At 42.8% G+C, this 25611-nt stretch overlaps 1 protein-coding gene across 2 annotated transcripts in view; it reads left to right on the top strand.

Moving 5' to 3' along the window:
• Positions 1-20573, top strand: part of LOC138292454 (E-selectin-like) — a 39337-nt gene extending 18764 nt beyond the window's left edge. Inside the window, exons 8-14 of one of the 2 annotated variants that reach the window (XM_069231070.1) lie at positions 1563-1748; positions 8809-8994; positions 9896-10081; positions 10188-10298; positions 18007-18028; positions 18138-18210; positions 19343-20573. In XM_069231070.1, the coding sequence (XP_069087171.1) occupies positions 1563-1748; positions 8809-8994; positions 9896-10081; positions 10188-10298; positions 18007-18028; positions 18138-18195 (749 nt within the window). In that variant the 3' untranslated portion in view covers positions 18196-18210; positions 19343-20573. The other variant, XM_069231071.1, reaches the window with a different exon arrangement.
• Positions 20574-25611: the final 5038 nt, after the last annotated feature.

The raw sequence follows: 25611 nt of genomic DNA, 5'->3' as shown, positions 1-25611 counted from the left end.
GCAAAAAAATCAGAGGGTGGTGAAGACATCAATGGTGATGGGGACTGGAGTTGGGAATCCTCACCTAGTAGGCTGCCACAAAACACAAGTGAGGCACCCCTTACCCTCACTTTTATGGAGGAACACTTTAGCAAATTGTGCAATGAAATAGCTGCTCTGCAAGAGGACTTCTCCAAAGACCTAAAAGAGATGAAACATGAGCTGGGAGACCTGGGGCTGCATGTTAGAAGCCATAGGGGACTCCCAGGAACAAGAACTTGAGACTCTCACACAAGAGGTCCTTGAGCTCCTTGATCAGAATATTGTTCTACAGGGTCACCTAGATGATCTGGAAAACAGATCCCACGGATCCAATGTTCATATACGGGGCATCCCCAGTAAGATAGAAGCATACACACTTGAGGATTTTGTGAAGAGACTTTTCCATCACATTCTTCCCTGTCTTGCATAGGGGGACATACGGCTATAGTGTACACTTATACTTGGCAGGCCCTCAGACTCTAGAAGGACCCAGCTGGGCCTACTTACCTGTGTCCATCATTTTAAGTAGAAGAATCATGGCAGCAGCCCGGTTGATTGCAACAATCTAATTGGAGGGGGCTTTAATATACCTTTATCTGGACCTCTTTCTCAGCACCCTCCAATGCAGATGACAACTCTGTCCAGTGATGGTGTTTCTCATGAAGAAAAGTTTGAAGTACCACTGGGACTTCCCGTTCAGCCTCTTATTCGATTTCTCTGGCACAACACACACAATCCGCACACGGGCTGTGATGCGCTTTGTCCTGGACTTGCCTGGACTTGCCAAATTCATCGGACTGGTCAACTTCTGAAGGGCCCACTCAGTGGATGCGAGTCCTGGAATGACGGAAAAGAGGATGATGCCATGTGGTGCCGACCCAGCCATCCGTGCATCAGCCCTCCGGGGACGAAATACACAGAAAAGGACAGGTGGCCCTAAGAACACTACAGACTAACAATGCAACAGAGACCACGATTGAATGATAGGCACTATTCTCTATCATACAAAGCATTGGCACAGTAGTGCCCCGGTCAAGTCATATTCATAATGAAAAAGTCATAAGATGGGCAGGGCATGGACATTGGTAAGATGACTGCAGTGGGTGATGGGATGAACTTGGACAGAGACTTCTTGAGCTCCTTTAGTGGCTGGAGGCTTCATGGAGGTGGGGAGTGAATGAAGTTTATATGTAGTTTAGTGCCAGAACTCAGTTTTGTTTATAACTCAAGAAGACTTGGATCCGGGGGGGAGGGAAGTTGGGGTGGATGTTTGTTGGGGATTGGTAGGTTTGTTGGTACCTTCTTAAAAGTGTATTTGAAGTTGCTCATCTCTCTTCTTGCCATTCTGCAATACGCATCTGTGTGGTGCGATTAGCGACTTGAACCATAACTGCTAATTTGTTTGATTATGAAAACTCAATAAAACAGATTTAAATCTAAAAATACTTCTAACTCTGGCCTTAATTTTACCTTAGTGAGCAATGTGTACACTGTGTGTTTGGTGCTTGACTCAAGGTAATATTTAATTTCCATTCTTTCAGTTATAAAATGTCAGGATCTCAAGATGGTTGAACACAGCACAATGACCTGCATTGGTCCACACAGTGATTTCTCTTATAGTTCAACCTGTGATTTTACCTGCGCTGAGGGCTACACATTGAATGGTAGCTCAAGTCTACAGTGTACAGCGCACAGCGAGTGGACAGGGGAAGTACCAAAGTGTGATGGTAAGAATCTTCTGTTATGATTCCATTTACAATAATGAATAACATATAACATAACAAGAAGTCCTGTTGGTTTACATTGCAAACACAGGGAGAAATCAGTATTGCACAAATATGTAACCACAGAAGTGTTTTATTCACCCCATATTCATTTTTATCACGCTGTTCTGTTCAGTCCTAAAAGTACCTGGAAAGTGGAGACTTGAATACCCCTTGACATGCCTATAGTGTTTCATCATATTTCCACTTGGTTCTAAAGATCCAATAATGCCATATAACCTCTCCTAATGTAAACACTCTAATTACTCACCTAATTTTATGTATCCCTTTCTCGTCATGTTTGTACGGGTAAACAAAAATAAAACATAAACAGTTGAATGAATAAAAAATATAGGCACAAGAAACAAAGAAAAACAATAATATACTGCTGTTAGCCTACATCTCCAGATGTTGTCACAAATACTTGAACCCCTATACCATTTTCAGCTACACCTCAGATTAACATCTAATGATGTTCCAACATCTCATATCCATTTGAGTCACAGGTGAAATCTTACAATTAGACTCTAGACTATAGACTCGAACACTGTAACTACTCACCTAATTTTATGTATCTACTTTCCGTCAAGCATGTAAAAGTAAAAAAAAAATGATATAAGCAGATAAGTAAATGAAGAATTTTATTATAAGGAAACAGAGAAAAGCAATAATATACTACTGTTACCCTACATCTCCAGAAGTCATCACAGATACTCGACCCCTCATACCCTATTTAGGTACACCTCAGCTAAAAATCTAGTGCAAATCCAACATCTCATATCCATTCAGGTCTCAGCTGATATCTTACAGTTAGACTCCAACCAATCACTCAAATAAAAATGTGTGACATTCTCTATTCACACGTAAACCAGAATTCACAGACTTCAATCTCTTGATCCACCTATTCTTGTATCTCCTCAGTTATGAAACTCTATCACCTCCTCTTTTATCTCTATACACCTCTTGAATTCTCACAAATCTAATATTCTGAATTTCATGACAATTATGATTTTCCAAAAAGTGATTTGCAAACGGGTATGCCTCCTCCCTGTTCAATGTGGCTTTTAAGTGTTCTTCCAACAGGATTTCAGTGTTGTTTTTGTAGAACCAACATATATTCCATGAAATACACAAAAAATAGTGTAGACACAAAGAGTCAAATTGCAATTCATAAAAGACAAGATTGCATATGATTTCTTAGTAGTCCTTTCAAAGAACCCAACAGATTACATACTTACAACAGGAAGATTGGGCACCTAGGCTTTATGTGCCTGTTGGTTCTTATAACTGTAATGTCTATTGTGGGGAGTTCATTCTCCTGAATGTAATTTGTGGTCTCTCTGTTAGTAGTTTAGTTAAATCAACATCAAGTTTCAAGATTCCAGTGTTTCATCAGGCTATGCATTCACTTTCTACTCTCCATTAAAAAAAGTTGTTATAAATCTTATGTATTGGTCCTGTTTAGTACCTGATTTATTTGTGTCCCTTTGAAAGATGCAACCTGTCAATACTATCTGTGTCAGTTTTAGCTTTTTAGCTTTTGAATATCCTCTCTCTCTATCAATGTTTGCAATGTATTTGTGAGTTTCACAACACAGACTCCATTCTGACTACAGTGTTTCTTGACTCTTAGTAGTTCTCCACAAGGAATGTTCATAAACTGAAGGCATGGGTCATATGACAACATGACGAATGTGATTGCATGCTGCAGGTTTCCTGAATATCCTACTCTGTAATCTATATTGTGCAACATATAGTTCAATATCAAGAAACACAATTAATAGTACTGCACTCTAGTGTCAGTTATGTAGTAAATACATTTCTATTTTAAAAAAACCTGTGATAATCAACACGTTCCTTAGTAGTTCCATTCCACATTAGAAAAATATCATCAATAAATCTTCCCCACTGGACAATCTTATCATTCGTACAGTGCAAGTCATCATTCCAAGTGCATGTTTTTTCAAAGAAACCTACAAAGAGATTAGTGTATGATGGGACATATAGGGGGTCATTCAGACCTTGGCGGACGGCGGAGGCCGTCCGCCAAGGTACCGCCGACAAATGACCGCACCGCGGTCAAAAGACCGCGGCGGCCATTCAAACATTTCCGCTGGGCCGGCGGAAATGCCCCTGCAACGTGGACGCCGGCTCAGAATTGAGCCGGCGTAGTTGCAGGGGTGCGACGGGTGCAGTTGCACCCGTCGCGTATTTCAGTGTCTGCAAAGCAGACACAAATACTTTGTGGGGCCCTCTTACGGGGGCCCCTGCAGTGCCCATGCCATTGGCATGGGCACTGCAGGGGCCCCCAGGCGCCCCGCGGCACCCCCTACCGCCATCCTGTTCATGGCGGGTTTCCCGCCATGAACAGGATGGCGGTAGGGGGTGTCTGAATCCCCATGGCGGCGGAGCGCGCTCCGCCGCCATGGAGGATTCAATGGGGCAGCGGTAAACTGGCGGGAGACCGCCGGTTTACCCTTTCTGACCGCGGCTGAACCGCCGCGGTCAGAATGCCCTTGGGAGCACCGCCAGCCTGTTGGCGGTGCTCCCGTGGTCGGTGACCCTGGCGGTCACCGGCCGCCAGGGTCAGAATGACCCGCATAATGTCCCAATCATTGTACCCCCCCTTCTGGTAATACATACTATCCTGAAAAAGGAAAAGTTGCTCTTCAGTACAAGCTCTGTCCGATCCCAAAGCATTTGAGTATGTTTCCAAAAACTCACAGATCTAGTGAATAAATAAAAAGCTCTACAAAGCTTTCAGTCCCAGTTCACGGTTCATTATGGTGTAAAGGCCCTGGATGTCCATAATAACTAATAGATACTTTGTTTCCCATGGGAGCAAATCTTTAATTTGAGTAAAACAGGAAGGATGAATCTGAATGTATTTAGCGATTCATTTTATATTTCAATATAGGATAGCAATGATTAAAACTGTTTATTGGGTATAGAATGTACTAGAAATGTATGTCTTGAATTTTCAGTAGAATGAACTGGATGTACTTCTTTGTGACTTGTATTTATGATTTGGGTAACACATGTGTTGAGGTTTGTTATGTTTTGCCTAAACTAGATTGAAGTACCTTCACCTGCTTATCTAGTTTTCTAATAGATAGTGTATGATCAAATAGAAGGACTTCATAAGGATTTACTGTGCTTAAAAAGTGTTTTTGATATCTTTGTTTTAATTTCAGCAAGCAATAGGATTTGCAAAACAAGTGTTGGTTGGCATTATTTATGGTTTGTCTGTGTGCAACTCAACAGTTGAAGTCTCTACTACTGGTTATTTTACTTGTGAATTGTAACTAACGAGGAACTAGATGTTGGTGTTTCCGTATGTTGATGGCATACTTCAGATGCAATGTTTATCTATATTCGATGTCTGTGTATTGGATTAGGCTGTGAATCAATTATGCTTTGAACCAATTGAATATGTTATGTTCTGACATAAACATGATGATGGACGTATATTATCCATACTATTTATGTAGATGAATGATAAAACTGAGATTTAGTATTCAAAGAACCTGCATTTGAATAATTATGTTGGGGTGCCTCCTCCATTAAGAACATTGTTTTGTATGTACTTCTGACGATAGTGGCCAGCTGTAGGAAAGTACCATCTTGCCTGGCATGTTACCCCCACATCTCACTGTATATATGTTGTTTTAGTCTATGTGTCACTGGGACCCTGCCAGGCAGGGCCCCAGTGCTCATAAGTATGCGCCCTGTATGTGTTCCCTATGTGATGCCTAACTGTCTCACTGAGGTTCTGCTAACCAGAACCTCAGTGGTTATGCTCTCTCCGCTTTCCAAATTTGCCACTAACAGGCTAGTGACTAAATTTACCAATTCACATTGGCATACTGGTACACCCATATACATGGGTGTACATGGTACTGAGGTACCCAGGGTATTGGGGTTCCAGGAGATCCCTGTGGGCTGCAGCATTTCTTTTGCCACCCATAGGGAGCTCTGACAATTCTTACACAGGCCTGCCAGTGCAGCCTGAGTGAAATAATGTCCACGTTATTTCACAGCCATTTACCACTGCACTTAAGTGACTTATAAGTCACCTATATGTCTCACCTTCACCTGGTGAAGGTTGGGTGCAAAGTTACTTAGTGTGTGGGCACCCTGGCACTAGCCAAGGTGCCCCCACATCGTTCAGGGCAAATTCCCCGGACTTCGTTAGTGCGGGGACACCATTACACGCGTGCACTACACATAGGTCACTACCTATGTGTAGCCTCACAATGGTAACTCCGAACATGGCCATGTAACATGTCTAAGATCATGGAATTGTCACTCCAATACCATTCTGGTATTGGGGGACAATTCCATGATCCCCCAGGTCTCTAGCACAGTACCCGACGACCTGCCAAACTGCCTATCCGGGGTCTCCACTGCAGCTGCTGCTGCTCCCAACCCCTCAGACAGGTTTCTGCCCTCCTGGTGTCCAGGCAGCCCTGGCCCAGGAAGGTAGAACAAAGGATTTCCTCTGAGAGAGGGTTCTACACCCTCTCCCTTTGGAAATAGGTGTGAAGGGCTGGGGAGGATTAGCCTCCCCCAGCCTCTGGAAATGCTTTGATGGGCACAGATGGTGCCCATCTCTGCATAAGCCAGTCTACACTGGTTCAGGGATCCCCCAGCCCTGCTCTGGTGCGAAACTGGACACAGGTAAGGGGAGTGACCACTCCCCTGACCAGTACCTCCCAGGGGAGGTGCCCAGAGCTCCTCCAGTGTGTCCCAGACCTCTGCCATCTTGGAAACAGAGGTGTTGGGGGCACACTGGACTGCTCTGAGTGGGCAGTGCCAGCAGGTGACGTCAGAGGCTCCTTCTGATAGGCTCTTACCTCTCTTGGTAGCCAATCCTCCTAACCTGGTAGCCAAACCTCCTTTTCTGGCTATTTAGAGTCTCTGCTTTGGGGAATTCTTCAGATAATGAATGCAAGAGCTCACCAGAGTTCCTCTGCATCTCCCTCTTCAGCTTCTACCAAAGGATCGACCGTTGACTGCTCAGGACGCCTGCAAAACCGCAACAAAGTAGCAAGACGACTACCAGCAACATTGTAGCGCCTAATTCTGCCAGCTTTCTCAACCATTTCCAGGTGGTGCATGCTCTGGGGGTAGCCTGCCTTCACCCTGCACCAGAAGCTCCGAAGAAATCTCCAGTGGGTCGACGGAATCTTCCCCCTGCTAACACAGGCACCAAAAGACTGCATCACTGGTCCTCTGGGTCCCCTCTCATCCTGACGAGCGTGGTCCCTAGAACTCAGCAACTCTGTCCAAGTGACTCCCACAGTCCAGTGACTCTTCATTCCAAGTTTGGTGGAGGTAAGTCCTTACCTCCCCACGCTAGACTGCATTCCAGGGTACTGCGTGATTTGCAGCTGCTCTGGCTCCTGTGCATTCTTCCAGGATTTCCTTCATGCACACCCAAGCCTGGATCCCCAGCACTCCTTCCTGCAGTGCACAACCTTCTGAGTTGTCCTTTGGCGTCGTGGGACTCCCTTTTGTGGCTTCGCATGGACTCTGATTCACTTTTCTTCTAAGTGCCTGTTAGAGTAATTATGCGGGTGCTGCCTGCTTCTGTGAGGGCTTCCTGAGTTGCTGGGCATCCCCTCCGTCTCCTCCTCCAAGTGGTGACATCCTGGTCCATCCTAAGCCACAGCAGCACCCAAAAACCTCTACTGTGACTCTTGCAGCTAGCAAGGCTTGTTTGCAGTCTTTCTGCGTGGGAACACCTCTGCAAGCTTTATCGCAACGTGGGCCATCAGTCTTCCAAAGGAGAAGTCCCCAGTCCTCTTCTTTCTTGTAGAACTCCAAGCTTCTTCCAACAGGTGCCAGCTTCCTTGCACCCTCAGCTGGCATTTCCTGGGCTCCTGCCCACTCTCGACACTGTCGCGACTATTGGACTTGGTCCTCTTGTCTTACAGGTACTCAGGTCCAGAAATCCATTGTTGTTGCATTGCTGGTGTTTGTTCTTCCTGCAGAATCCCCCTATCACGACTTCTGTGCTCACTGGGGTTAGTAGGTGCACTTTACTCCTACTTTTCAGGGTCTTGAGGTGGGCTATTTTTCTAACCCTCACTGTTTTCTTACAGTCCCAGAGACCCTCTACAAGCTCACATAGGTTTGGGGTCCATTCGTGGTTCGCATTCCACTTTTGGAGTGTATGGTTTGTGTTGCCCATATACCTATGTGCTCCTATTGCAATCTATTGTAATTCTACACTGTTTGCATTACTTTTCTTGCTATTACTTACCTAAATTTGGTTTGTGCACATATATCTTGTGTATATAACTTATCCTCATACTGAGGGTTTCACTGAGATACTTTTGGCATATTGTCATAACAATAAAGTACCTTTATTTTTAGTAACTCTGTGTATTGTTTTTTCTTATGATATTGTGCATATGATATAAGTGGTATAGTAGGAGCTTTACATGTCTCCTAGTTCAGCCTAAGCTGCTTTGCCATAGCTACCTTCTATCAGCCTAAGCTGCTAGAAACACCTCTTCTACACTAATAAGGGATAACTGGACCTGGCACAAGGTGTAAGTACCTCTGGTACCCACTACAGGCCAGCCTCCTACACGAGCTATCATCTTGGGGTGCACCTTTACGCTGGACATATTATCCTATTACTTTCCCAGTTTTTATGAAAAAAAAAAGTGTTTAAAGTAATAATTTAATAACAAAATAGTGGAAAAATTGCTACAAAATGTTATCTTAAAGTCTTCCCTATGTTTATCATTCTGCCTTGTCTCAAAAGTCCAGGGAAGCCATGTGCCATGCCACTCCACACAGTTATTCAAAGGTAGCTACATCCTCAAACTATGTACCTCTCTGACCAGATTTGGGTTAATTCCCTTTTACTAGGGCCTTACCATCATCCTTCCAGTTTGAAAAAATGAGGCTGTGTTAAAGTTTATTGATTGAATGTAAGAGCAAACCTGATGTGGGAAAATTTCATTATCCCTTTGACTGACCATCCTGAGGGGGTTTGTTTATCTTCCAGCTGTAACCTGTGTGGCTCTGAAAAGGCCTAAACATGGTGATATGAAAAGCACCAATACTGTTAGTGAGTTTGCTTTTGGCTCCAGCTACTCCTTCCACTGTGACCAGGGATTTGAATTAATAGGAGCGCCAACAGTTCGATGCTCATCTTCAGGGCTGTGGACAGCGCATACTCCAACCTGCCAAGGTATGAAAGGATATTGGAGTGTTAGTACAACATCAATGTATTTTATTCCATGGAAACATGTAACAAATGCATGATAGTGAATTGTTAACCTCAATAGCACAGCACTATCTACTAAGAAGTGCATTTATTATGCTGGAAAGGGTTCATAAGAAAAATAGATCTTCATCATTTCCAGAAGTGTAAAATGGGATGCTGATTTACAGACTTTTGCCCTTCAGAGATGGGTATCCTAAGAGCCAGTTCCAATGTGAAAGTAGGTACAGTCTACATTCTAAATTTGGGAGAAGAGACTTCGATTCTCTTCTTAACTTTGAAACTTGATAAGAATTTTCTTCAACTCTGCAAATCACTTTTATTTATACTTTTTTTAGCGCCGCATTTGCGCCGCTTTTTGACGCAAAACGGCGCAAACCTACAAAATACAATGGTATTTTGCAAGTTTGCGCCGTTTTTGCGTCAAAAAACGACGCAAATGCGGCGCAAAAAAAGTATAAATACGGGCCTTTGTATCTCCCTATCTATTTTTTTGTTAATCGCACACACACACACACACACGCATTAGTAATCATTCGTATATATTTAAAAAAGCAGAAGTATATTTTATGGTTTGAAAGAGCTCAAAGGTGATTCAATATTCAGCTGCTCATCTTTGTCACATAAATACAATTAGGGAAACTTTCACCCCTACCAGACTAGAACAGATACTAATAACCATATCTCAGCCTTTCATTGCTGTGAGGCAGAGGATATATTGACCGACTAGTAGGTTTCACAATGTAATAAATGGTTTGTTGTCGCAAAATCATTGATAGTGTTGTACAACTGCTTTGTGAGAAGGTGGCAGATATTGGAAGTTCACTTGTGTGATCTTAGTAACTGTTTACTGTTTTCTTCATGACAGCTCTACAGTGTGAGGTCCTTGCAGAGCCACAAAATGGTATCATGAATTGCTCCCACCCCTTCGGAGACTTTCAATATAAGACCGTGTGCAAGTATGAGTGTACCAATGGAAAGACGTTAAAGGGGCTCAACACCCTGGAATGCAGTGCTTCGAGGATCTGGACCGCTTCACCTCCAAAGTGCGAAGGTATGATCTGTTAGCCAGTTTTCAGCTTTTGTAGCTTTTCATGCTCAATATTACATATAAAAGAAATCCAGAACATATCATCTAATAGTGAACGCTTCTGTTCTAGAACCTGAGGATTCAGATGTTTACATAGCAGTTGGCATAGCAGCAACTGGGGCGTCCATGCTGTCCTTGACATCTCTCATTATTTGTCTCATTAAGCGGCTACAGAAGACAGGTGAGGCATAGTTATGTCAAGTGCTATTTTGTAGTGAGAGTCTTATTGTCAGTTTATGTTTTTCCGATCAGTGCCTGCTAAGAGAGCCTGCTTCAAAAGAAAAGCCTTTGTGCGTATCAATACCCCAAATACGTGTGTCGTATCCTATGTTATAAATAAGGCTCCCAGTTTTCCGTTTCAATGAATTTGTACATATAAATACAGACGGAAAACTGTTTCCTTTATCTTTATTTATAAATAGAAATGGGAAATTACTAACAAAACATATGGCCTGATGACCTCCAGTGGCAGCAGTCGCCTCTGTGCTCCTCTGGAAAATCTGTATCTGTTGGAGGAGTTTCATTGAGCTCCTCTTTGGAGGCTGCAAGCAGCCGAAGCCCATTAAGAGGTGTGAAAACACCCCAGGACATTGGCTACAGCCCCAGCAACCTTTGTTCTTTTGTTTTATGAGAGTCGGAAGGAGGTCAATGGTGGCAGGGCACAGGGGGGCAGACGTGCCTCGAAGGTAGCTATCAGCATTAAGCTTGGCCTTCATGAGCATATACAGGCACAAATAAATGTTGTTTGCATGTGTTGCATATACATATGCATACAACGCACACAGGAGATAAGGAATATACCATGACAGACACTAATGATTTAGAATACTTTTCAATGGTAACACACTTTTAAGATTCCTTGTGTGTTCCAATGGAAGCACTTTTTAAATAAATGGTGCAATGAAGGAGGAAACAACCAATGGCATGTGGTGAGGGAAAACACCTGTAAGTGGATACAATACTCATTCTAGTATGTTTTAAAGAAGGGGTAACAATAGGACTTTGCAATCAAATGCACTAACGAGGCCTAATCAATACCACTAATTCACGCATATTTTCCAAGAAGACAGGGAAGACATTTGCTCACAATATGTAAAGTGCCCTCACCATGGGCTCCAATTTCAGAAACAGCTGTAACAAACTGTAACAACCAAGTGCAAGTGTGCATTGTCTATTAAAATAAAATGTGGAAAAATACTAGCTGCAGGGTCTTCTTTTACTTGTAACAAAAATAAATGTGGATGAATACAGATAAAATGACCAAAACATAAATATTGATAAATACATGCAAACATTTTAAAAAATAAGTACCATAAAACCAGGAGCCCTAGTTACAAATAAGATAACATTCTATTGGAAATAATTACAAGCGCCCTGGTGCCTGCCACATTAATATCATCCCCCAACGCCTCCCCCCAAAAGAGTTATTGAGACTGGGGCATCAGCTATTATGGTTATTACTGGACAAATCAGTAATTCTGTTCCTAATTGCCCTGTTTATTCTTCGCTACTCCCCGTTTTTTAACCTGTAGAGTTTCCTAGTGAAACACACACAATCTGCAGATTTAAAGCAGGGTCCCTAATCCAGATGGGGCTAGTAATTACTACTCATACAAAACAGTGACATAAACCTTGAGGGCAATATGTTCTGGATTACCATTATTGAGGAGATGACGGTATCATAATGTAGATTTTCCCTAGCTTGGTGGTCAGAAAATCTGGATTTTATTAAAGACACGGAGGCTAATATTATTGCAATCTTCTTTTAATGCCACTACTTCAGCAGCCCTTTAAAGAACATGGAATCACAGTAAGTTCCAAACGTAATAAAACACTAGAACACCCAGCCCTCTTCCTTCTTTTTTTGTGATATGCTTCAACCCAACAGGAAAACCAAACAATTAGAATTTACTCATTAAAGAAGTTCACAAGGAAATCAAATCCGGAATCCATTAGGAAACCTCCAGAACAGTCCATGATATTCAATGTCTCCAGCTGTTCTTCCTCCACCTTACTGCTGTGTTTGAGCTAAAAACTAGAAAATAACAATTAATTTGGGCTGGGTTAAGGGAGGAATAATATTAGCCTCCGTGGCTTTGATAAAATCCAGATTTTCTGACCACCCAGCTGGGGAAAATCTACATTTTATGGCAAGACCAGAGGTTAATATTATTGCAAGTTTAAAGATTTTCCAACAAACAATTAACTGCACTCTCTACAGGTTTAAAATAAAGCCTTTGGAATACTGTATCATTAGACCAATCTGCACACCTTAACATGTCCTGTAAAGCACCACCAAGCATGTACATTTTCAACGCCCCCCTCACAGAATAACATTTCTATATCTACACCTGAGTCTTTCATCATCACTTCCACCCAATGCACCAGCGAAGAAACTTCTTTATGTGGGTTTTTAAAAGATTATGTGGCTCTGAATCAGCCTTCAAACACACAGTCCTTTTCTCATACTCCTTCAGACTACTTACCACAAATAATTTGTCATGATCGTCAAAATATGGATAGAACATTCTTAGTCCTTGTATTCAAATGAAAGCAAAAACCCTCTGGTGAGTAAATCTTGTTTGTAACGTCTAGGGCTCTGACATCTGAAACCCTTCTGAAAGAACCTAAACACAACAAAACTGTCAATTACTGAAATAACATTTTCAAACTCAATCTTTCATTTGAGCTCAGCCCAAGCTGAATGTTACCTTACCACTGGTGGTTTTAAAATCCTATTACTCCTTAACAATATTCATTACAAGATGTCCTGCCCCACAGTACAAAATATGTCCAGAAGCAATAGCTGACCAGTGCACATTAATTGTCCTATACAACAACCCCTTTTCAAGCAATGATGTCAAATAATTGACCACGTCCACTACATCCACTGAAGCAGGATCAACATTCATTTCCATACACCAGCAAACCCATTTCTTCCATGCCAGTCTACACATTTTTTAGTTCCTGGAGCCCGTGATTCATTAATACGTTTTTCAGCTTCTTGCTAAAGTCCTGGCACTTCCCATACACACCTGAAATTTTCAAAGCCACCAATTTCAGATGACCTGACATCACCAATTCGTGTTTTTCTGTGTGAGGGCACAAAAGAATGTCTTGAATCACAGGCAATATGACCGGTAATTCAACTAACATTTCTAGGAGAAGAGGATACTAAGCCTGAGTTTTCCAAGGAGGTGTCATCAACACCAGCGATTCCCTCCACTTGCGTATCCAACTCATCCCCTGAGTTTTCATCAAGAATGGAGGGAATGCATAGGGTCTGAGACTTCTCCAGTCGTGTTGAAAAGTATCTTTCCCTGCTGATTCCAGATCTGGTCATCAACTGAAAAAAGTCTCTAACTGTGCAGGCAACCTGTTTGCAAACTGATCTACATGACATGGTCCCCACAGACCCATCAACCTTTGGAAAACTTGCCTGTTCCACATGCAATCGCTCGAGTCCCTGTAGTTCCTTGAACACCAATCTACTTTCACAGTGTTCATGCCTGGTATGTATTCTGCCTGTTTTATACAGAAATACCAATAAAACTCTTGCTAGATCTGCCAGATCATTCGATTTTGGGCCCCTTAATTTGTTTACATATCTGACAGCTGAGACATTGTCCATTCTCAAAAATACTGCACATCTCGCTTTGTTCGTTATGAAACTCCTTATTGCAAAAGATCCAGCTATCAATTCTAAACAATTTATGTGAAGGTTGCGTTCCTCCTCTGACCAGATCTCCCCTGTTGCTAATGTACCACAGCGCGTTCCTCATCCTTTCAAACTTGCATGTGACTTTATCACTATTTCTGGCATCTCCCCAAAAATACCTCTTCCACTTCATACCTCCACATTCCTAAACCACCATGGCAATTAGCCCTTTGCTTCTTGTGAGAGTAACATCTCCTCCAAATACTTCAGACCTCTTCTCAAATGCCTGGCTTTCAATCTATGAAGTGCCCGATAGTATTAAGGACCCAGACAAATAGTATTGTTGAAGGCAAAAGACCTATAACTCTTGCTAGCATTCTCAATTAAATCTTTCCTCCACACAGTGCCTTCCAAATGTCCTTCCTTATCCTTTTCAATTTCTCCTTTGGCAATTTCAATTGCCCTTCCACTGTATTCACCATAAAACCTAAGAATTGAGTTTCCTGATTCAGGACAAGGCAAGATTTCTATTTGTGTACTACAAAAGCCAAATCGTCCAACAAAGTCACTACCATTGATATATATTTCACAACAGTTACCTTGCTCTGATACATTAGCAAAATGTTGTCTAGGTAAAAAAATCAGAGAATGCCTCATTCCTTCAAAAAAGCTGCTGCATGTCAAAGAACCTTCGTGAAACACACAATGGGGCGGATGAAAGTCCGAATGGCAGAAATACAAATATCCACATTTTTCCTTCCCATCAGAACTGCAAAAACCTCTGATGTTCGTCCCAAATTGGAATTGTCAGGTATGCATCTTTTAGATCTAACCTTGTCATCCAATTCCCTGTCTGCAAAACATCTCTTAGCAGTTGAATACCCTCCATTTTGAAATGATGGTATTCTACTCCATCTTTCAGAGTCTTTAAATCTATCATGGGCCTCATACCCTTGTCCTTCTTTTCTACCAGAAAAATATTGCTAAAAAATCCTTTCAAAATTTCTTTACCTCCACAATTGCTCACTTTGCCTCTAACTCCTGAACCTCTTTGCTTACTAGGGCTGAGAGGTCTGTACTGAACTGTATCATTCCTGGATAATGAACTTGAATTGGTTCTTCTATGAAGTCTATATGCTAACCCTGCAATTTTTTTAAGACTCAAGGATCTCCCATTTTTCCAAGTCCAATTTTTGTAAAATTGAGCAAGTCTACCACCCAACTGTAGTGGATAACAATAGGGTCTTGTCTTACCTGGACTCCTGGTGCAATGGTCACCACGACCTCCTCTGCCTATCGCTCTTTGAGGGTAAAACCACCCTCCTTGGCAAAAGGTCTGAGATATACCGGGTCTAACGGGGTCCCTGGTAATATCCATTCCTCTGCCAGGGAACCAACCTTCGTTCTCCTGGCCCCACCAAAAACACATTTATCAAAAAGTTTTTAATTTCTCACTGTGATTTCTGCAGCAAACTAAATGCCCCTATGTATTTGGACGTTTCTTTAATGAATTCTTTGCCAAAGAATAACCCAGTTGCTGACTTCCATGCCTCATTATTTGCCAGTTCAACCAACTTCAATAAAATATTCTTCCTACTTTTCCTAGAAATAGATGTTTGCATTTCCTAACAAACATGCAGCTCGCTCTCTGAATCCATTGCCTTAGTTCTTATATATTTATCTCTTGTTGAGAAATGTAGGCCTCTTTTGTCATATCAAAAATGTTGTTAGTGGACCAGTCAGATCCAAAAGGTTTTCTTGGCACCTCTTTAAACCTTTATCAAGACCCTTCCTGGGATGTCGACCACACTTACCTATGAAGGCTAAAATCTTTGAATCCAATTCTGGATTTACCATAACTTTGTTAGCCAGACTAGGTCTTTGACATTTAGACCTCAAATGCAATCTGACTTCTTTAAGCATTTGCTTTCTCAGCCACATTTCCACATATTCAGCCACATGGGCAACTGGTGTCCACTCTGAAGAGAGTGGGTGTTTCAACAGCAATGGATCAAACGTGGAGTTCCCCAATGGATGTGTTAGGGACGCTGTTTCTCCATTTAAACAACTATATCAGGGTCTGTTTGACAATACTTTCATTAACTTCTCCTTCCTAAACAAATTCTGATGAGCAGCTAATCTCTACCTCTACACCACTAGACGACCCATCACATGAAACTGGAGAGTGTTTACGCATATCAGAAGACCGCTCAAAATTCATACCTGGACCCTTTCCTTGGTCCCCTTGTGTGTCTAAAACACTATCATGTTTCATGCACTCACAAACCCTATGATCTGCTTCAGCAGATTTAGATTTCTTACTTTGAGCGTTAGCCTCTATCAAGTGCTTTCTCATTCTTCTCACTTTTCCTCCTTTTTTCTCTGCTGGCCCTTCCGCGGCCAACCAATACCTCTCATCATGAGTATTCTTTTGCATCATTTCATTAAAATCTGCAGAGAATTTAGGTAACCTATTAAATATCCTCTCCCCCAAAGAACAATCCAAGGTGCCCAAAGTACTTGGTTCACCCATCCTTAAATAATTTTGTTTAATCCAGATAACACCAAGTTCCCTCAAAATCTGACAAAATCCTTAATTTGTCGTCAAAAATAGTTAAAACTTAACCTACTTATGCCAGAAAAAAGATACACTGCTAACTCCACCAAATCACCTGATCTACTGCTTTCAACATTAAAAATTGTAATTCTCCTCCCAAAATGTCAAAATGCGATAGTAATAGGTTGTAATAGCAGCTTCCCAACTTCCTAAAATGGCTGCTTTGTCATCATGTAACGTAGTATTGCCAGATACATGCCTTAGTCATAGATATGCCCGCTTGGCATAATGTGCAAAAACAGACTGAAATTTGGTCTTCAAACATCCTTTTTTAAATTACTTATTATTTTTATTAAAATTAATATTGTCTTATCAGTGGTGAAGTCGCTTGCCGCAGCAATCGAGAGAAGTCAAAATGTAATTTCTAACTGCTCCTGATGCCACTCCACAGCAATCGAGAGCAGCTCTAGTAACGACACGCTTCACACCTCACGGAGACGTAAACGTCACAGGTCTGCTCCCGGAAGCAGGAAACTCTGTGACTCACTGAGACGCGAGTCAAAATTTTTCTAGTTTACGCAACAAGAATTTTCAATTCTATTAAGGACACGGAGGCGAGGATTATGCTTATCTCTTATCTTTACTGCAACACACAGCAGGCAAAAATACAGTCAAAAACATGAAACTACATTTCCCATCAACATCAACCTCGTAATGACCCTCCAATCAGGCTGCACTATTACTTATAAAGTCTAAAGCCAGCAAAGTCCGTCCTCTTTCTTTGCTGCTTCGCACCAGAGAAGCTCCACAACACGTCTTTTAAATCTTTATAAGTTATAGAGATGCGGGCCTCCTACGTTGAAGAATGCTCGCATGGCCTACTTGAACTGAACGATCTAGTAAGCAACAAATAATACTGTCATTACTATAGCAACACCGCTATTTCTATCTTTACTCTAGAAAGTTCAACATCAAAAATATAAAAGATTAGAACAGATCCTCTCCATTGAAATAATGCTAAATAAATGTATCTGACATATGACTCTACCTACTGTATAAGAAAAATTCTACCAAGAATATTTTTAAACTACAACCATACTGTCTACATGTTCATTCAACATTTTGACATTAACAATGTGAACAACATTCATCCAATCTTAAATAATATTAATCAAGCAGAGCTGCTACTGGTATACATATGTCTTGAAGCAGCAGCATAAAAAGAAGGAAGAGGGCTGGGTGTTCTAGTGTTTTATTACGTTTGGAACTTACTGTGATTCCATGTTCTTTAAAGGGCTGCTGAAGTAGTGGCACTAAAGGAAGATTACAATGATATTAGCCTTCTGTCTTGCCATAAAATACACTTGAAATCCCATCTCTTGTGAGTTATGGTAGAACTTCAATTCCAACAGTGAAAGTAAATAGCTTATTGCACCCAGCACATCCATGCATATAATATGTATTTCTTTTGTGCACATATGTCCCATTGAGAGATATCGAAGATGGTTTTATTTTTGACATCAGCAACATATCTGAAGCTGATTTTCTGGAATCTGTGAGCAGACTAAGAACTAGTTATATGTTTTTGCACAAATGTTGTGACTTTCTGACGATGATTGTATGTATTTTATTGACAATACAATAGCTAACTTCAATTTTTTGTTCTGTTTACAGCAAAGAAGTTTAATCCCTCAAGGTAAATTCAGACCCGTCATGCTGAATAAATCACGTCTTCATTTTAGTTTTTGATGTGTTGCCTTTTAAAAAAGCAGGATTTGTTAGTGTTATTTCTTTGTGTATTTTAGTAGTTGCCAGAGTCTCGAATCTTCCGGGGTTTATCAGAGCACCGTGGGGCAAGTCTGAGAGCTAACTGATAAGGTAAGCATTGTTAAGTGTGTATGTGCCTTAGCCATTATCGGTAGAGTTGTTCACGTGTCTGCCTCCAACTCTTTACTGACAGGGCACCAACATTATCAGTATATGTGAGAAAGGACAGGAGCACTGTGGGTGACAGGGAGATCTGCTTTGCCTAGAATGATCTGAGAACTGATGAAAAGTCAGGGTAAAGCTGGGCACCAAGGGGCATATTTATGAGTGGCTTGTGCCATCATTGCACCACTTTTCTGTGACACAGACTTGGCACAAACCTCTCAACTATATCCATGAGGCCACGCAAAGCAATTTTGCATGGCTTTGAATGGCCTCATACATATGGAGCAAAGCAAGGCAGCGCGCGTCGCTGCATTGCCTTACTCTGTGCCAGGGAGGCATTCCATGGGCGTTGCAGTGAGTTTTCCAATGCAACACCCATGGATTTTGACACCCCCCCAGATTTACATGAGCCTGTAAACCTGGGGATGTGTCAAAACATCACGTCTTCCAAGGTAAGGCGTAACAAGGAGAAATATTTTTTTTTTTTCCTTTTTCTATGTGTACTGCGTTTGGCAGCACAAATCGAAAGAGGAAAATGCCTCTCAGGATAGTTTCTGTGTTAAAAAGTGCCCCTTCCTTCGCAAAAACAATCTTGCATGCACCTCAGGCACCCTTGCACCAGTGCAGGAGGAAAGGACAAGGAATGCACTGTATTGCATAAATACGGTGCATTCATGCCCTTTCACTTTGGTGTAGGGCAGCTCAGCAAGGTGACTTGCTGCACTGCCTAACACCAAATCCCCATAAATCTGGGCCCAAGTAGCTCACTTATTCCTCTTTAGGTCCATTGAAAAGACCAGACATTTTATCTTCTTATTTTTGATCTTTAAAACAGCTGAGCTCTCCTGGAGATGAGATCAGATTAAAGCTGCAGTTGTAAGCAACTTCGGGAAAAATCACATATACCTCTGTGGGAGTGCTTGCCGTATTAATTCTCCATCCAGTGTGGAAGACAATAATAGGAGCTACGTGAGGCCTCAAGTCATGGCCATCAAATATGGTTGAACTGGCAAAAGCAGATTCGAATGAAGAGGATTAAATTCTAGCATTCTTAAATATCCCTATATTGCATTCACAGGGGTGAAAAAAAGGACCAGGCTTGCATGCTGGTGTTTCAGCAGTCTCAGAAACATGGAGATTAGCAGAAAACACAACATGTCACTCGAGAAGACATCAACACCTATGTGGTGAAGACCAGAGTATCTCGATGTCACAATGAACATTGACGTGGAACATGGTACGAAACTTTGCAACAAAATTACAGATGGAACTCCATCATAACAATCATCTGCTAAAATACCACAGCTATAACCACTTTTACTTCAGCTAAAACATAAGGCATTCCCAGAAACCTTTAGATCTTGGTAGAGGCATAGCATAGTTTCAGAATATCAGTTAAATATCTTATGGATAATCACATAATCATCCTTCTCGAGTGATCAACAGACGAATGAGATGGCCACTCTTCACTGCACCCTACGCATCAGAGTTCTGTCCAACTTCCACACATGCCTGTGCTTTTCATCTGTTTAAAAGGAATGAACCTTTCTTGGATGTTGTGCACACACAAATGAGCATCTGGTTTTGAGGACATGAACAAGGTGCTCCTAAAGCTTGTGTCACAAACATTTGATGGTGGTACATGGACCGTTTTGTGCAATTTTTTTTTCACAGTTGCAACTTATGACATTTGCACATACGCCTCTCCCACTTTGTGTTTTTGCATTTCTCAGCATGGTCTCAAGACCTTTACTTGACCATCAATGCATGTGTTTACCTGTATGGCATCATATTCTTTTCATAACACAACTGTATGAAAATCTTGGCCACACATGTTTTTGAAACACTGTTTGATCTGGTAGAAGAATGCATTTCATTTGTTATCTCGAAAAAGAAACTGCGCTGGCGACAGAGAGAAAATGCAAAGATTTTACTGTGCATGAACAATGCAAACATATTTCGAAGAGTCATCATTAATTCATCCCTATGGGATTTGGTCTCAAAATAGATTTATAATGTTACAGGTACTCCATTCGACAAGTGTTAATGATGTTTTGAAATTGACAGATTACAAATCTGAATACTTGGTGACTGGCACTGTAAAAAGGATAAAGTTTATAGCACTACTTATAAACGGTTACTATATATATATGTGTGTGTGTGTATAAATATATATATATGTATATATATATATATAAAACATTTATTTAAATATTGCTCCATGCTCAATGTTATAAAAACCTTTTATATATTGTGTATGTAGGAAAGATGTTTTTTTTTGTTTTTTCAACAATAAACATTATTTAATATATAAAATGCTGGCTGAAGTATTTTCCTGTTTAGAATGAAATCTAAAACATGTAAGATAAAAATACCATTTATTTAATTTATAATAGAAGGGTAACATCCATCAAATCATGTGCAAAACATGTAGGACTTGTCCCACGTAAAATCAAAGATAGCAGCAATGTCTTTTGCTACAACACAGACTCCAAACCATAAGATTTCCATATCTTAAGCTTAGATAAATCTCTCCCTTCATCAGTTTTCACCAATACTTAGGGCCTGATTTAGATTTTGGTGGACGAATTACTCCGTCACAACAGTGACGAATTTCCAGACTGCCGAAATCTAAATCCCAATATATCCTATCGTATTTAGATTTCAGCTGGCAGGGTATCCGTCACCGTTGTGACGGAGTAACTTATCCACCAATATCTAAATCAGGCCCTTAAAGTCTGAGGGCTTGATTTAAATCTTGACAGATGGAATACTCCATCACAAACGTGACGGATATCCCATCCGCTGTATTACGATTACATTATATCCTATGGAGATTGTAATACGGCGGACAGGATTCCATTCACAAATATCTAATCTGGCCCTAAATCCCAAAAAATACTTCATACATTCATTAAAATTTAGAATTGATTTCACGTGCTGTTTAAACTCCTGTGCTGGCATAGTTAGTGACTTTATCATGAAATAAAGTGCAAATCGAAATGTTTGTTTGGAAACATTTCTGTAAGGTGGAGATATTGAAATGGTGTGTTTTGGCAAATAGTTTTTGCAGTTTTGTTTTCACATGCTAACATAGCACACAATGACATTATCAGAAAATTGAAATTTACCTTTGCTTTATTTGTGCCAATAAAGAATAGTACATCTTCATGATAAGATTAATCAATATTGAATTTACAGATATATATACTCAAATTCCTAAAACAAGTACAGCCTAAAATGGCATTATCTACAAGTAGTGGCAACATCTTTATAATATCTGCATCTTATATGGAACTGACATACCCAGTGAAAGAATTTATTTTGCAACAGTTGCAATTCCCGTCAAAAACCTATTTACATATATATTACTTTTTAGTTTCTTCACATTACCTGAGATATCTGCAATACATTATACGTGGTCACAGAGAGCTAAACTGATGATATTTAGTGGGTTTAATCCTATGTATCATCTTTGTCTGGAAATTTGAAACCAAACTCTGGATTCACTGAGTTAGCAGGCAGAGATAAACAACATAAAATGAGCAAAAAGTGGGGCTCCCTCCCTTCCTCCCTTCTGAGTCACAACAGCCACTGCAGTGGAACACATGATGGCGACAAACTACAGTCAGGGATGTAAAAGTGTAGGAGGCTGGCCTGGCTTGTAGTGGGTACCAGAGGCACTTACACCTTGTGCCAGATCCAGTTATCCCTTATTAGTGTAGAAGAGGTGTTTCTAGCAGCTTAGACTGATAGAAGGTAGCTATGGCAAAGCAGCTTAGGCTGAACTAGGAGACATATAAAGCTCCTACTATACCACTTATATGAACAATATCATAAGAAAACACAATACACAGAGTTAATAAAAATAAAGGTACTTTATTTTTATGACAATATGCCAAAGTATCTCAGTGCGTACCCTCAGTAAGAACGTAAGTACTATACACAAGCTATATGTACACAAACCAACATTAGGTAAGTAACAGCAAAAAAAGTAATGCAAACTGTAGAATTACAATAGGTTGCATTAGGAGCACATAGCTATAGGAGCAAGACAAACCATATACTCCAAAAGTGGAATACGAACCACGAATGGGCCCCAGACCTATGTGAGCTTGTAGAGGGTTGCTGGGACTGTAAGAAAACAGTGAGGGTTAGAAAAATACCCCACCCCAAGACCCTGAAAAGTAGGAGTAAAGTACACCTACTACCCCCAGAGAGCACAGAAGTCGTGATAGGGGGATTCTGCAGAAAGAACAAACACCAGCAGTGCACTGACAACGGATGTCCGGACCTAAGTACCTGTAAGACAAGGGAACCAAGTCCAATAGTCGCGACAGTGTCCGGGGGGGGGGGGGGGGCAGGAGCCCAGGAAACCCCAGCTGAAGGTACAAGGAAGCTGCCACCGGTTGGAAGAAGCTTGGAGTTCAGCAAGAAAGAAGAGGACTAGGAACTTCTCCTTTGGAAGACAGATGTATCACGTCTCGTTGAAACTTGCAGAGGTATTTCCATACAGAAAGACTGCAAACAAGCCTTGCTAGCTGCAAGGGTCGTGGTAGAGTTTTTTGGGTGCTGCTGAGGACCAGGAAGGACCAGGATGTCGCCTTTTGCAGGAGGAGACAGAGGGGGCGCTCAGCAACTCAGAGAGCCCTCACAGAAGCAAGTAGCAGCCACAGAAGTACCCCAACAGGCACTTGGAAGAAGAGTGAACCAGAGTCCACGCGAAGTTACAAAAGGGAGTCCCACGACACCAGAGGACAACTCAGAAGGTTCTGCACTGCAGGAAAGAGTGCTGGGGACCCAGGCTTTGATGTGCATGAAGGAAATCCTAGAAAAGTGCACTGGAGCTGGAGCAGCCGCAAATCGCGCGGTACACAGCTTTGCAGTCTAGCGTGGGGAGTCAAGGACTTACCTCCACCAAACTTGGACTGAAGAGTCACTGGACTGTGCGAGTCACTTGGACAGAGTTGCTGTGTTCCAGGGACCACGCTTGTCAGGTTGAGAGGGGACCCAGAGGACCAGTGATGCAGTCTTTTGGTGCCTGCGTTAGCAGGGGGAAGATTCCGTCGACCCACGGGAGATTTCTTCAGAGCTTCTGGTGCAGGGTGAAGGCAGGCTACCCCCAGAGCATGCACCACCAGGAAGCATTCGAGAAAGCCGGCAGGATTAGCAGTGTTGCTGGTAGTCGTCTTGCTACTTTGTTGCGGTTTTGCAACCTCAGTGGTTATGCTCTCTCTTTACTTTCCAAATTGTCACTAACAGGCTTGTGACCAATTTCACCAATTCACATTGGCATACTGGAACACCCTTATAATTCCCTAGTATATGGTACTTACGTACCCAGGGTATTGGGGTTCCAGGAGATCCCTGTGGGCTGCAGCATTTCTTTTGCCACCCATAGGGAAATCTGACAATTCTTACACAGGCCTGCCAGTGCAGCCTGAGTGAAATAACGTCCACGTTATTTCACAGCCATTTACCACTGCACTTACGTACCTTATAAGTCACCTATATGTCTAACCTTCACCTGGTGAAGGTTGGGTGCAAAGTTACTTAGGGGGTCATTCTGACCCCGGCCGGTGGCGGTAGCCGCCGGCCTGGCTGGGACCGCCAGAAGACCGTCCTGCGGTCAAAAGACCGCGGCGGTCATTCTGGGTTTCCCACTGGACTGGCGGGCGACCGCCAAAAGGCCGCCCGCCAGCCCAGTGGGAAACACCCTTCCACGAGGAAGCCGGCTCCGAATGGAGCCGGCGGAGTGGAAGGTGTGCGACGGGTGCAGTAGCACCCGTCGCGAATTTCAGTGTCTGCTAAGCAGACACTGAAATTCAAAGTGGGGCCCTCTTACGGGGTCCCCTGCAGTGCCCATGCCATTGGCATGGGCACTGCAGGGGCCCCACGACACCCCTCACCGCCATCCTGTTCCTGGTGGTCGAAACCGCCAGGAACAGGATGGCGGTGAGGGGGTCGGAATCCCCCATGGCGGCACAGCAAGCTGCGCCGCCATGGGGGATTCCTCAGGGCAGCAGAAAACCGTCGGGACACCGCCGGTTTTCCGGTTCTGACCGAGGCCATACCGCTGCGGTCAGAATGCCCTCAGGAGCACCGCCAGCCTGTTGGCGGTGCTCCCGCCGACCCCGGCCCCGGCGGTCAAGGACCGCCGGGGTCGGAATGACCCCCTTAGTGTGTGGGCACCCTGGCACTAGCCAAGGTGCCCCCACATTGTTCAAGGCAAATTCCCCGGACTTTGTGAGTGCGGGGACACCATTTCACGCGTGCACTATACATAGGTCACTACCTATGTATAGCGTTACAATGGTAACTCCGAACATGGCCATGTAACATGTCTAAGATCATGGAATTGTCACCCCAATGCCATTCTGGCATTGGGGACACAATTCCATGATCCCCCGGTTCTCTAGCACAGAATCCGGGTACTGCCAAACTGCCTTTCCCGGGGTTTCACTGCAGCTGCTGCTGCTGCCAACCCCTCAGACAGGTTTCTGCCCTCCTGAGGTCCAGCCAGGCCTGGCCCAGAAAGGCAGAACAAAGAACTTCCTCTGAGAGAGGGTGTTACCCCCTCTCCCTTTGGAAATAGGTGTCAGGGCTGGGGAGGAGTAGCCTCCCCCAGCCTCTGGAAATGCTTTGATGGGCACAGATGGTGCTCATCTCTGCATAAGCCAGTCTACACCGGTTTAGGGATCCCCTATACCTGCTCTGGCACGGAACTGGACAAAGGAAAGGGGAGTGACCACTCCCCTGACATGCACCTCCTAGGGGAGGTGCCCAGAGCTCCTCCAGTGTGTTCCAGACCTCTGCCATCTTGGAAACAGAGGTGTTGGGGGCACACTGGACTGCTCTGAGTGGCCACTGCCAGCAGGTGACATCAGAGGCTCCTTCTGATAGGCTCTTACCTCTCTTGGTAGCCAATCCTCCTTCCTAGGTAGCCAAACCTCCTTTTCTGGCTATTTAGGGTCTCTGCTTTGGGGAATTCTTCAGATAACGAATGCAAGAGCTCACCAGAGTTCCTCTGCATCTCCCTCTTCACCTTCTACCAAAGGGACCGACCGCTGACTGCTCAGGACGCCTGCAAAACCGCAACAAAGTAGCCAAATGACTACTGCAACATTGTAGCACCTCATCCTGCTGGCTTTCTCGACTGTTTCCAGGTGGTGCATGTTCTCGGGGTAGCCTGCCTTCACCCTGCACCAGAAGCTCTGAAGAAATCTCCAGTGGGTCGGCGGAATCTTCCCCCAGCTAACGCAGGCACCAAAAGACTGCATCACTGGTCCTCTGGGTCCCCTCTCATGCGGACGAGCGTGGTCCCTGGAACTCAGCAACTCTGTCCAA

This window comes from Pleurodeles waltl, chromosome 4_2 (assembly GCF_031143425.1).
Source record: "Pleurodeles waltl isolate 20211129_DDA chromosome 4_2, aPleWal1.hap1.20221129, whole genome shotgun sequence".
In the NCBI taxonomy this organism is placed as follows: domain Eukaryota; kingdom Metazoa; phylum Chordata; class Amphibia; order Caudata; family Salamandridae; genus Pleurodeles; species Pleurodeles waltl.
This window is presented reverse-complemented; position numbering and strand designations above follow the sequence as displayed.